This window comes from Doryrhamphus excisus, linkage group LG3 (genome assembly GCF_037039965.1).
Source record: "Doryrhamphus excisus strain RoL-2023G ecotype Guam linkage group LG3, RoL_Dexc_Guam_v1.1, whole genome shotgun sequence".
Taxonomy (NCBI): Eukaryota; Metazoa; Chordata; class Actinopteri; order Syngnathiformes; family Syngnathidae; genus Doryrhamphus; species Doryrhamphus excisus.
Window position 1 is genome coordinate 5,240,761 of NC_136359.1, and position 14,067 is coordinate 5,254,827.

The following is a 14,067-nucleotide window of genomic DNA, read 5'->3' on the forward strand; positions in this document are numbered from 1 at the left end:
ATACCAATATTACCCAATGTAGTACATACAAAACCTGTTTAGGACTTTCTAAAATATTATTTTTAACTATTTTTTGAGTCCTGTAGACGTGAAATAACAGCCCTATGTTCACCTTTATACTGATATTACCCAATGTAGTACATACAAAAACATAGAAAACCTGTTTAGGACTTTCTAAAATATTATTTTTAACCATTTTTAGAGCTCTCTAGACGTGAAATAACAGCCCTATAGTCACCTTTATACTGATATTACCCAATATAGTAGATACAAAAACATAGAAAACCTGTTTAGGACTTTCCGAAATATTATTTTTACCATTATTAGAGCCCTCTAGGTGTGAAATAACAGCCCTATATTCACCTTCATACTAATATTACCCAATGTAGTACATACAAAAACATAGAAAACCTGTTTAGGACTTTCCAAAATATTACTTTTTACCATTACTAGAGTCCTGTAGATGTGAAATAACAGCCCTATATTCACCTTTATACTGATATTACCCAATGTAGTACATACAAAAACATAGAAAACCTGTTTAGGACTTTCCAAAATATTATTTTTACCATTACTAGAGTCCTGTAGACATGAAATAACAGCCCTATATTCACCTTTATACTGATATTACCCAATGTAGTACATTCAAAAACATAGAAAACCTGTTTAGGACTTTCTAAAATATTATTTTTAACCATTATTAGAGCCCTCTAGGTGTAAAATAACAGCCCTATATTCACATTTATACTAATATTACCCAATGTAGTACATACAAAAACATAGAAAACCTGTTTAGGACTTTCCAAAATATTCTTTTCAGCATTATTAGAGCCCTCGAGGCGTGAAATAACAGCCCTATATTCACCTTTATACTGATATTACCCAATGTAGTACATACAAAAACATAGAAAACCTGTTTAGGACTTTCTAAAATATTATTTTTACCATTACTAGAGTCCTGTAGATGTGAAATAACAGCCCTATGTTCACCTTTATACTGATATTACCCAATGTAGTACATACAAAAACATAGAAAACCTGTTTGGGACTTTCCAAAGTATTATTTTTACCATTATTAGAGCCCTCTAGGCGTGAAATAACAGCCCTATATTCACCTTCATACCAATATTACCCAATGTAGTACATACAAAACCTGTTTAGGACTTTCTAAAATATTATTTTTAACTATTTTTTGAGTCCTGTAGACGTGAAATAACAGCCCTATGTTCACCTTTATACTGATATTACCCAATGTAGTACATACAAAAACATAGAAAACCTGTTTAGGACTTTCCAAAATATTCTTTTTACCATTATTAGAGCTCTCTAGGCGTGAAATAACAGCCCTACTATATTCACCTTTACACTAATATTACCCAATGTAGTACATACAAAAACAAAGAAAACCTGTTTAGGACTTTCTAAAATATTATTTTTAACAATTTTTAGAGCTCTCTAGACGCGAAATAACAGCCCTATGTTCACCTTTATACTGATATTACCCAATGTAGTATATACAAAAACATAGAAAACCTGTTTAGGACTTTCTAAAATATTATTTTTAACCATTTTTAGAGCTCTCTAGACGTGAAATAACAGCCCTATAGTCACCTTTATACTGATATTACCCAATATAGTAGATACAAAAACATAGAAAACCTGTTTAGGACTTTCCGAAATATTATTTTTACCATTATTAGAGCCCTCTAGGTGTGAAATAACAGCCCTATATTCACCTTCATACTAATATTACCCAATGTAGTACATACAAAAACATAGAAAACCTGTTTAGGACTTTCCAAAATATTACTTTTTACCATTACTAGAGTCCTGTAGATGTGAAATAACAGCCCTATATTCACCTTTATACTGATATTACCCAATGTAGTACATACAAAAACATAGAAAACCTGTTTAGGACTTTCCAAAATATTATTTTTACCATTACTAGAGTCCTGTAGACATGAAATAACAGCCCTATATTCACCTTTATACTGATATTACCCAATGTAGTACATTCAAAAACATAGAAAACCTGTTTAGGACTTTCTAAAATATTATTTTTAACCATTATTAGAGCCCTCTAGGTGTAAAATAACAGCCCTATATTCACATTTATACTAATATTACCCAATGTAGTACATACAAAAACATAGAAAACCTGTTTAGGACTTTCTAAAATATTATTTTTAACCATTTTTAGAGTCCTTTAGACGTGAAATAACAGCCCTATTTTCACCTTTATACTGATTTTACCCAATGTAGTACATACAAAAACATAGAAAACCTGTTTAGGACTTTCCAAAATATTCTTTTCAGCATTATTAGAGCCCTCGAGGCGTGAAATAACAGCCCTATATTCACCTTTATACTGATATTACCCAATGTAGTAGATACAAAAACATAGAAAACCTGTTTAGGACTTTCTAAAATATTATTTTTAACCATTTTTGGAGTCCTGTAGATGTGAAATAACAGCCCTATATTCACCTTCATACTGATATTACCCAATGTAGTACATACGAAAACATAGAAAACCTGCTTAGGACTTTCCAAAATATTATTTTTACCATTATTAGAGCCCTCTAGGCGTGAAATAACAGCCCTATATTCACCTTTATACTGATATTACCCAATGTAGTAGATACAAAAACATAGAAAACCTGTTTAGGACTTTCTAAAATATTATTTTTACCATTTTTAGAGCTCTCTAGACGTGAAATAACAGCCCTATATTCACCTTTATACTGATATTACCCAATGTAGTAGATACAAAAACATAGAAAACCTGTTTAGGACTTTTAAAAATATTTTGACCATTATTAGAGCCCCTTAGATGTGAAATAACAGCCCTATATTCACCTTTATACTCATTATTCGTTCGATTGTATCACGGCAGCGCTCACCTTAGCCTCAATGCGAAGCCGGCGGCTCTCCACGATGGTGGGATCCTTGGTGAACTCGTCAAACAGATACTGCCACTCGCAGTTCAGCTGACCAAACGTTCCCGTGGTCACAAAGAAAATCCCCCTGGATAGGAAATAAAAGTAATTCCATGACTTCCCGTGTCGGGACACAAAGGAGTCAACTTCCAGTCAGCGCTCACTCACCTCTTGGTGATCATGAAGAAGTCTGAGTCGTTGACCTTAGCGTGAGCAAAGTATCTGTATTTAGCAAAACGCCCATTCTCGATTTTCTGGAGCAAGACAGGAACAGGAAGTCACCATCAACACTTAAACCGAACAAGAGTTTGAATCGTTTGAGGGTTTTGCAGCCATGAGCACGAGATGAAAATGTGGGGGGAAAATGGAGGGTGAAACAAAGACAATGGCAGGTGGAGGTTGAAAATGTCAATGTTTTATTGGAAGGTGGTGGTGAACAAGGAAAACAATAATGGAGGATAAAGTAAAGAAAGTAAAAGAGTTGTCACTAAATAACAAAGGATACAAATCAAACATAAACAACAATAAAGCATTAAAAAAAAAAACACTGGCAAAGACTAGAGAGAGCACTAGAGTTTCCACTGGCTAGCTGCTTTCCTCAGCCCAAAAATCCTCCCAGTCACTGTGGTCCCTGAGGGCCAAACTCCTCTGTGGACATGACAAGAGAGAATGTCAGCCAAAAATCCACCCCCCCCCCCTCCCCACACCTTCCTTCCAGTATTTTTGTTGTATGATGTCCGGAACGGAGAAGAACCATAACAAGACCGACCCTGCTTCATCATAACAAACAACACCGGACGTTCCTTTTGCTGCCTCTTCAACTCTGGTCAGTCAAAACTTAGATTTAAAAACAATGCTAAAAAAAAAAAGTCAATACAAATAAAACCGGCCACCGGAGGCAGCAGTGAGCCGCCATCATAACTGAGGAAAGGTAAATATATGTTTCATATGCGCTCACATAGGCCACAATTGTAATATAAATGAAAGATGAAAGTTAAGCCAAAAGAATACGGTAATTTAGTGTCATTGAACATTCACCCCACCAAAAATTATGACCTTTAATGGACGTCAGGGGTGTCCAAACTTTTTACAACATTTTTCTTTAGTATTTCAACTCTATGCTACAAAAATGACCAAAAAAATTTTTCCTCATATTATTCACTCATGTAGAATTGTGACTTGGGAAAAAAAAATGTTTTGGCTTCATATTATGACTTTATTCTCATAAAATTATGAAAATCTGCTGTGCTTTTACCCCCAACAATTTAAACGTTCTACTCTGAAATTTTGACTTTATTCCCATAAAATTTTTACTTTATATATTGTATAATAGTTTATATATATATAATACAATATATTATATAATATTTTTATTTTTATATATTATATTATATTATATTATATTATATTATATTATATTATATTATATTATATTATATTATATTATATTATATTATATTATATTATATTATATTATATTATATATATTCATTCATTTTCTACCGCTTTTTCCTCACAAGGGTCGCGGGGGGTGCTGGAGCCTATCCCAGCTGTCTTTAGGCGAGAGGCGGGGTACACCCTGGACTGGTGGCCAGCCAATCACAGGGCACATATAGACAAACAACCATTCACACTCACATTCATACCTATGGACAATTTGGAGTCGCCAATTAACCTAGCATGTTTTTGGAATGTGGGAGGAAACCGGAGTATTGAAGGAATTGAACCCTGGTCTCCAAGCTGTGAGGTCTGCGCGCTAACCACGAAACCGCCGTGCCGCCCTATAATATATATATTATATCATATATAATACAATATATTATATAATATTTTTATTCCCATAATATTTTTATATTTTTACATTATTCCTGTTACATAACATTTTCTGCAACCTAATTTTCCTCAAATAACTTTTTTTGCTTGTTTCTCATATGAACAAGATATTTTCTGTAATATTTCTATTTGCTACTAAAATGATATTTTTGTAATTACAACTTTTTCCTCTTGACTTGATGCAGTAGCCGTTTTTTTTTTGTTTTTTTTTAGATTTTTTTTAGATTTCTAAACTGAATTTTTAGAATGTACTGTGAGCCAATAAAAATACAGCGGCGGCCACAAATGGCTCCCGGGCCACATTTTGGACATCCCTGATTTTCGTTAACCATGTTGACACCTTCCTCCAAAAGGGCTTTTCATTTGTGTATTCCAATTGGTGGATCCTGGACACGTTTAACGGTAGAGTAGATCCCCGCCGATTCGTTGTTTGGCACCCATCATACTGGATGGAAATAGCAAATAATGAAGCTTTTCATAGTAACCATCTATCTCAAGGGGAACAAAAGCGTGCTCCAACCTTGCCCATTTTGCCAACAACCCCCCCACCAAAAAAAAAAGTGTGAACTGCCACTACTGATGCCACCAGTGTCTTTGCAGAGATGCTTGTTGCGCTAAACCAAACGCTGCCATATGGACGTGGTGCACCTACCTGCAGCATCTGACTACCGATTCCCTCCCTTTGCCTGTACGGCCGTATGACGCCGTCCTCGTGGATGAAGCGAGGAGGACGCAGGGATTCAATGTCCTGCGATGTCTCCGCCGCACTAGAAAGACAGGAACAAAAGAAACAACATATTGATTGCAAGTCCGATGGGCAAGCCTCTGCTGCTTGTAAAGAAGAACCAACCTCTTGATGCCTTGGAACGTGCTGCTGGCCATGTCAATGATGCCCCCTGTCGGTCTGGTGACGGCACCAACCAAGCCTTTGCCGACTCCTTTAAAGAAGCCTGCCGCACCTTCCTTTTGTGCTCCTGCGAGGAGGGGGGGGGGCATCAAATAGGATCAAGTGCCTTCACAGTCGTCCCTTATTTATCAGTTAATTGGTATTACCCGATAGAGTAGTCATAATAAGAGTAAATAACCCATTTAAGACATTATTCAAACTCCTGCTCATGTGTCACCATAAAAGTGTTTCCTGGGGGACCTTGGTGGCGGGCGGACAGATACATGGAGGACAGGAAGTGACGTAGAAGGTTCAGAGTTGAATTTTAGTTCTGGCATCCCGTGTTATTACTATGATTAGTATCTTATTATTATTATTGTGCGGGTTGCCACTTCTGCTGCTTAGTCTCGCCAAACAATTACTGACACCTAGTGGACAATGTAGAATACTACATTCACAATTTGAATGCTTCTTTTGCCTTGTATTTGTATTTCAGTTCATTTTTATTCATTCATTCATTTTCTACCGTTTTTTCTTCACGAGGGTCGTGAGGGTGCTGGAGCCTATCCCAGCTGTCTTTGGGCGAGAGGCGGGGTACACCCTGGACTGGTCGCCAGCCAATCACAGAGCACATATAGACAAACAACCATTCACACTCACATTCATACCTATGGACAATTTGGAGTCGCCAATTAACCTAGCATGTTTTTGGAATGTGGGAGGAAACCGGAGTACCCGGAGAAAACCCACGCATGCACGGGGATAACATGCAAACTCCACACAGAGATGGCCGAGGGTGGAATTGAACCCTGGTTTCCTAGCTGTGAGGTCTGCGCGCTAACCGCTCATCCGCCGTGCCATTATTATTATTATTATTATTGTTGTGCGGGTTGCCACTTCTGCTGCTAGTCTCGCCAAACAATTACTGACATCTAGTGGACAATGTAGAATACTACATTCACAATTTGAATGCTTCTTTTGCCTTGTATTTGTATTTCAGTTCATTTTTATTCATTTATTCATTCATTCATTTTCTACCGCTTTTTCCTCACGAGGGTCACGGGGGTGCTGGAGCCTATCCAAGCTGTCTTTGAGAGGCGGGGTACACCCTGGACTGGTGGCCAGCCAATCACAGGCCACATATAGACAAACAACCATTCACACTCACATTCATACCTATGGACAATTTGGAGTCACCAATTAACCTAGCATGTTTTTGGAATGTGGGAGGAAACCGGAGTACCCGGAGAAAACCGAGTTTAATCTTTGCAATGGTAAAACCTGATCTGGCTTAAGGTATGATGGTCATAACTAAGTATCGACCGATATATCGGGCCGATATTTGCGTTCTTTACTTGAATCGGTATCAGCTGATACGCACGTGGGTTCGCCGATGTATTTTATCTACACGTTTAGATCGCTAATTTTACAATGCTAGCAATGCTAATGTTAGCATGCAAACACATAGCATCACAGTGATAACTTTTATATCTGTTGACTAGCTATAAAAATGTATACAAATGCTACTATGCTACTGTTAGCATGCTAGCAACGCTGAAGTGACAAAATTAGCATGCTAACAACAAGCAAGATAGTGCTACGTCTTTAAATGTCTACTTATGAAAATGGCTAAAAAGGCTACTATGACAATGTTAACATGCTAGCAATGATAACATTAGCATGACAACAGGATAATAGTGGTAAGAGTACATTCATTCAATGTGGGAGGAAACCGGAGTACCCGGAGAAAACCCACGCATGCACGGGAGAACATAGTTCATTTTTATGTTTGAAAATATTTTAATTAGGTCAAGACTAAGTACATTTTTTTTTGTTTAAATAATAGTAGGCCATACTGAACCACAAAACAGCAATCAATTATTGACAACAGCGACAGGGTGATGCCGCAATGTATGAATCAACCTACCTTTAATTGGTTTGGTAACGATCCCTGTTATTCCGCTGACGAATCCCTGAGAAGAAAACATCAGAAAGCGTCAGCACTTCCTCCCCGACGGCAAAGCAGCTCCTACAGGAGATATGCACGCACAGACACCAATCCTTTGCCCCCCCTGGTCAGACCCTCTTTCAAGCCGCTGGGTTGTGTGTTCATGGCCTCGCGTCGCTTCTGCTGGTATTCTTCATCCATGGTCATGGCGGCGACCCCCTTGGCCATGGCGCCTGTGATCCTGGAGGCCGCGCCCGCTATCCCCCCTGTATTGTGGCACAGTTAGCTATTTATGCATGTGAGAATGTATCCTTTGGTCATTAAGCAACGGATGGAGTCATTAATCAAATTAAACAAAAAGATGATGTAGCAGCCTATCAAGTCAAGTCAAGAAATGACATTCTTTAACTTGTTGCTAGTTTTTACATCTCTACATGCTCACCTACAGCTCCGCCCACCAGCGCTTTCACTCCGAGTGCCATCCCTTCTACAAACTCCTCTGGTCCCTGGATGGCTCCCTGTGGAACCCCCAAACAGATACAAGTCAATGCCAGTACTGTTCTTCACCCACTGTGGTATTTTTACAGGGATGATCTCATTTGGAAAAAATATGGAAAATATTTAGTAGAGACGTTTCTTCTACCTGATAGGGCTCGTAGAAGAAGGCCTCCACCCCCTCCGACAGACCTCGGATCAGCCCAAAGGGATTTCCCAGGACGTCCAAGCCCAGCACAAGCACATACATTTGCTTTATAGCCTGAAATGTACATGCATAAAAGTTAGTTGGCAGTACTATGCTGTAAACTATGCAGCTATCAGTTTGTGTCCTGGAGCCTATCCCAGCTGTCTTCGGGCAAGTGGCTGGACATGTCGCCGGCCAGGCTCCAGCTTAGCCGTTTTGACGAAAGTAGGAGGTAACCTGATAACCACCAGACCCAACAGAGGCATAGAGCAGTGATTTTCAACCACTGTGCCGCGGCACACTAGTGTACCTTGAGAAACCGTCAGGTGTGCCGTGAGGAATTATCCAATATCACTTTTTATAATTAACATTTATTAATCATCATTTGCAAATATTATGTCAATAGTATACATGGACCCAAATATTCCAATTGCATTTGGTTTATTTGCTCAAATGGAAAGAATTGAACAGGGATGGAATATTCCTTTAACCAATCCGATTGAGGTATCTTGTACCCGCTCAAACGGAAAGTTGTCAGGGTGCGTTCTTCTTCGTGGTGTTTTTCTTCTTCTGTTGTTTATTGGCGGTTGGCAAGCAGCTTTCATATGCATTAGCGCCATCTGTGAAACAGAATCTAAACCCTTCTATACTTTATTCACAAGTCCAGTTTTATTAAAAAAGAAAATATATATCTATATAAAACATGTCCCGAGTTTAATTATAAAATATTAAGATTGAATTTGATCTTTTCCTGTTTAAATTTATCCCGGGTGCGTTCTTTCAGCGCATGCTCAGATATGACGTAACACGCAGATCCAGACGTTCTTCACTTTTAAAAATGGAGGCCAGCAATCGGCACTGGACTAAGCAAAGTTTGTTTTTGATTCAAACTAAATTTCAAGACTGGACAGACGAAAAACTGTCAATACGGAGTTATTCCAACAAGTGAAAGAAAAACTCGGGGGAAGCCGGTATCACGTGATGTTGATGTTTACGTTTTACTGGGCATGCCCTATTGACTATTCTGTTTGATTTTCACGGTGCATGTAGACAAGAGATTGGAATATTCCTTTCTATGGATACCATTGTTTCCCGAAAGGTCATTCGGAAAGAGAAAAAGTGGTCATGTAAAAACGTGGCTACTGTGGAGTGTCTGTGGTGTAAAGACTGGCAGAGCAATGTAATATTGGTCCGTGTGGCAACACCTACCTTGTTCCTCCGATAGACTTATTGATGCACGTGTGAGGTTGTGGTGACATTTTGTAACATTTTTGGTTAGTGGTGTGCCACAAGATTTAATGTAAAAAAAACGTGCCGTGGCTCAAAAAATGTTGAAAGGCTTCACATGACAAACTTATGAGTACCTGTTTGGAATAATGCCTGATGACCTCCCATTGGAGCTGCTGCGTGGTGCAGAATTGAAAGGTCAACTCAAAGAAGGCCAGCCTGACGCAAAGAGCAGTCAGTCAGTCGGGAAACAAAAGCAAAACAAAAGGCGCATCGGTGTGACGGCGCGTACTTGAAAACGACATCCTGCACGTCGGTGAGCGTGGCGCCAATGCTCTTCAGCAGCAGGTTGAGCGACTGGATGGGTATGACTTCGGTCTCTCGCTTTCCTTTCAAGCCGTCCTCGCCGCCGGTGCTCAGAGAGAAACTTAAATGAAGCTGGAGACGCAAATAATAAAAACACACAAACCGGGTGATGTGTCATTTTTTGGTGGTGTTTTAGTTGTAATTGTCTCCATACCTTGATGGGGGAAATGTGGAAATACTCATAGAGGCTAATGGGGGTTGTATCAGCAGCAGTGGCATGGTTCAGCTCCGTCTTGATGTACTCCACATCTTTCTCAAAGAGTTCCACCTGAAAGAATCACACAAGCTTAAAAAAAACATTCAGTTTGTTTTTTCTTTTTTTCCAGCAAGGGTTAAATCGTGAAAAATGACAGGATTCAATGGCCACTTTGATATTTTGTAAAGCAACACATAGATATGCTAACATGTTACTGTATATATTTCAAGAAAATGTGCATCTCAGCTATGTGATATAGATGAAACAAATTATTTAAAACCCATGTTTTTTTATTTAAATATTTCACATTTATTTATGATATTCATTATGATATTTATTTATTATATATTAATAACCTTTTTTTCTTAAATATTTCAACCCTATTTTCATCATGTTATCAATATTATGTTACTACTACTTTATTCTCGTAAAATTGTGATTTTTCCTCGTTAGAATACAACTTTTTTCCCTTCATATTTTGACTTTACGCTTCAAAAATTACAGCTGTATTTTCCATTTCTGATGTTTTTTTTCCCCTCATCTATTCGAGTTTCTTCTTATAACTATAACTTGTTTCTCATAACAATATGACTAAAAAAAATAGCTTTTGTTCATATTTTAATTTATGCAAGTAAAATTTTCCTTTTTTCCAGCAAGGGTTAAATGTAGATATGCTAACATGTTACTGTATATATTTCAAGAAAAGGTGCATCTCAGCTATGTGATATAGATGAAAAAAAATCATTATTATTTAAAACCCATTTTTTGTGTTTTTTAAAATTTTCTCAATATTTCACCTATATTTATTATATTTATTATATTTATTTATAATTTTTTTTCTTAAATATTTCAACACTATGCAAACCTATTTTTATCATGTTATCAATATTATGTTACTACTACTTTATTCTCATAAAACAACTTTTTTCCCTTCATATTTTGACTTTACGCTTCAAAAATTACAGCTGTATTTTCCATTTCTGATGTTTTTTTCTTCTTATAACTATAACTTGTTTCTCATAACAATACGACAAAAAAAATTTGCTTTTGTTTGTATTTGTTTGTTTGTTTGTTACTGTATATATTTCAAGAAAAGGTGCATCTCAGCTATGTGATATAGATGAAAAAAATTATTATTATTTAAAACCCATTTTTTGTGTTTTTTTAATTTTCCCAATATTTCACATTTATTTATATTTATTATTATATATATTTATTATATATTAATCTTTTTTTCTTAAATATTTCAACCCTATGCAACCCTATTTTTATCATGTTATCAATATTATGTTACGACTACTTTATTCTCGTAAAATTGTGATTTTTCCTCGTTAGAATACAACTTTTTTCCCTTCATATTTTGACTTTACGCTTAAAAAAATTACAGCTGTATTTTCCATTTCTGATGTTTTTTTTCCCCTCATCTATTAGAGTTTCTTCTCATAACTATAACTTGTTTCTCATAACAATACGACTAAAAAAATTAGCTTTTGTTTATATTTTAATTTATGCTAGTAAAATTATTCTAATATAATATTATAAAATTATGATGCTATTCTTGTGAAATTATAACTTTCTGTTGTTAGATTACATTTTTTTGCTCCTTTTTAGTTTTCTTGTTAAATTTGTTTTAAATTAAAATAAATAAATAAAAATATTAAAATAAATATTATATTATAATATAAATAAATAAATTTTAAAAAAAAAAGGTCAACTAGGTGTGGGAATTCCGCACCTCCTGCAGTGGGGTCACTGCTCCGGCGTCCTCTGGGCTGAACAAGTCCAAGATGGCGAAGAGAAAGCCCAGATCCAGTTTGAGATCCATTTCTTGAATCAACACCTTGAAGTACCTCCACAGAAAGCACACATTTCAGGATGTAGCGTATACAGCAGGTAAGTCCACACTTTTATTCACTATAGGCCGCATACAGAAAAACTGAAGTAGACAAATGTCCTGATTGTGATGTTTACCACTTAAAAACATTTCCAAAATGAAGGGAATAGTGTCAAAGCCAGATTTAGAGAGACTAATCCAACAGCCTCTACATTAACGGACTTCTTATTGGGCTCATTAAAAGAGCTGTAAACCAGCTGCAGTACATCCAGAATGCTGCTGCTGGAGTCCTGACTAGAACCAGGAATTATGAGCATATTAGTCCAGTGCTCAGGTCTCTGGGACTAAACACTATTTTTGGAAGCCTTTAATATACAGTAAAAACAGTCAAGTGCTTCAACAAATACAGTAGATGTTGTAAAAGTGTCTCCTTACTTGATACGTGAGATGTCAGAGTGTCCTGCTGCCCTGGTTACCATGCAAATATCAGTTAGAGGCTTGGGCTCTGGAAGGAAAATCAAATGAGGCATTAATGAGAAACATAAACATAATCATACCCGATAAAAGTCAAACACACCTGCATCCATGGTGATGGACTTTGGCAGGTTTACAGGGTAAAAAACATAAGGAAAGATGGCTCCCGGCAGCTGATTCTGGATCTGTGACAGACGTCAGATAGTACATTTTGGGAATAACAGATGTGAGATGTTTTTGGGCTGGACTCTGACCTGTATGCGGTGGATTTGGACACGGTAGGAGCTCTGACGGGGCGAGGCGCTGTACTCCACCTTGACGCCTGGCAGGAAGTGCCTTCGGAGGGGAGCGTCGCACGGCTGCAGCATCCGCATTTCCGCGCCGTTGGGAGAAAGAGACATCTGGGAGAAAGTAACATTGAAAATAATTGCCTCAATTGCAACCCAAAAAATGTAATCTAACAACAGAAAGTTATAATTTCACAAGAATAGCATCGTAATTGTATAATATTATATTGGAATAATTTTACTAGCATAAATTAAAATATAAACAAAAGCTAATTTTTTTGTTATGACTCCATACTAAGGATCGACCTATACATCAGCCGGCCAATATATCAGGCCGATATTTGCGTTTTTTCCTTCTATCGGTATCGGCCGATACACGCGTGGGTTCGCCGATGTATTTTATCGACATGTATGTATGTATTTTATCTACATGTTTACATCGCTAATTTCAGAATGCTAGCAATGCTAACGTTAGCATGCAAACACATAGCATCACAGTGCTCAGTGTTTATATCTGTTGACTAGCTATTAAAATGTATAAAAATGCTACTATGCTACTGTTAGCATGCTAGCAACGCTGAAGTGCCAAAATTAGCATGCTAACAACAAGCAAGATAGTGCTACGTCTTTAAATGTCTACTTATGAAAATGGCTAAAAAGGCTACTATGACAATGTTAACATGCTAGCAATGATAACATTAGCATGCCAACACCTAGGATAATAGTGGTAAGTGTACATTCATTCATTGCTGGAGCCTATACCAGCTGTCTTTGGGAGACTGGTGGCCAGCCAAACACAGGGCACATATAGACAAACAACCATTCACACTCACATTCATACCTATGGACAATTTGGAGTCGCCAATTAACCTAGCATGTTTTTGGAATGTGGGAGGAAACCGGAGTACCCGGAGAATACCCGCGTAGGTTCACCAATGTATTTTTCCACCGCATAATTTACAGTCAGGCATCCGCCGGGGCAGCTTTGTGTTGCCCCAAAAAAACTATATCGGTCGATCCCTACTCCATACCACCCAGAGTAAGACTTTTGGACTGCTGTGTCGGAATTTTCAACATGGACATGTTGAAAAATCAATTCATCGTCAAATCAATTTGACGATGAAAATCCTTAGTTGAAGACAGCCCTAATTTGCATACGATGGCAGTGGCAAATCACAAAAACATGGCATCTATTTGAGTGGCTATTCACTATTTCAAGATTACAGTGTTGATGCTCCATCAAGTGACTATCCAATAATAATAATCATAAATTCATCAAGTAAGTATGATCCCGGTGGCACGGCGGTCGAGTGGTTAGCGCACAGACCTCACAGCTAGGAGACCAGAGTTCAATTCCACCTTCGGCCATCTCTGTGTGGAGTTTGCATGTTC

General features: G+C 37.5%; 1 protein-coding gene across 4 annotated transcripts in view; it reads right to left on the reverse strand.

Moving 5' to 3' along the window:
* The window catches only part of vps13a (vacuolar protein sorting 13 homolog A), a 59,868-nt gene that overhangs the window by 2,036 nt on the left and 43,765 nt on the right, over positions 1-14,067 (reverse strand). For 3 of the 4 annotated variants that reach the window (XM_078789503.1, XM_078789504.1, XM_078789505.1), the window contains 15 exons: positions 12,643-12,789; positions 12,492-12,573; positions 12,350-12,419; positions 11,816-11,930; positions 10,039-10,152; positions 9,811-9,956; positions 9,656-9,737; positions 8,253-8,366; positions 8,052-8,127; positions 7,712-7,875; positions 7,589-7,634; positions 5,626-5,749; positions 5,428-5,542; positions 3,111-3,196; positions 2,907-3,030 (listed from right to left, as the gene is read on the reverse strand). In XM_078789503.1, the coding sequence (XP_078645629.1) occupies positions 2,907-3,030; positions 3,111-3,196; positions 5,428-5,542; positions 5,626-5,749; positions 7,589-7,634; positions 7,712-7,875; positions 8,052-8,127; positions 8,253-8,366; positions 9,656-9,737; positions 9,811-9,956; positions 10,039-10,152; positions 11,816-11,930; positions 12,350-12,419; positions 12,492-12,573; positions 12,643-12,789 (1,605 nt within the window). Of the gene's footprint in view, positions 1-2,906; positions 3,031-3,110; positions 3,197-3,238; positions 3,591-5,427; positions 5,543-5,625; positions 5,750-7,588; positions 7,635-7,711; positions 7,876-8,051; positions 8,128-8,252; positions 8,367-9,655; positions 9,738-9,810; positions 9,957-10,038; positions 10,153-11,815; positions 11,931-12,349; positions 12,420-12,491; positions 12,574-12,642; positions 12,790-14,067 lie in introns of those variants that run through there. The other variant, XM_078789506.1, reaches the window with a different exon arrangement.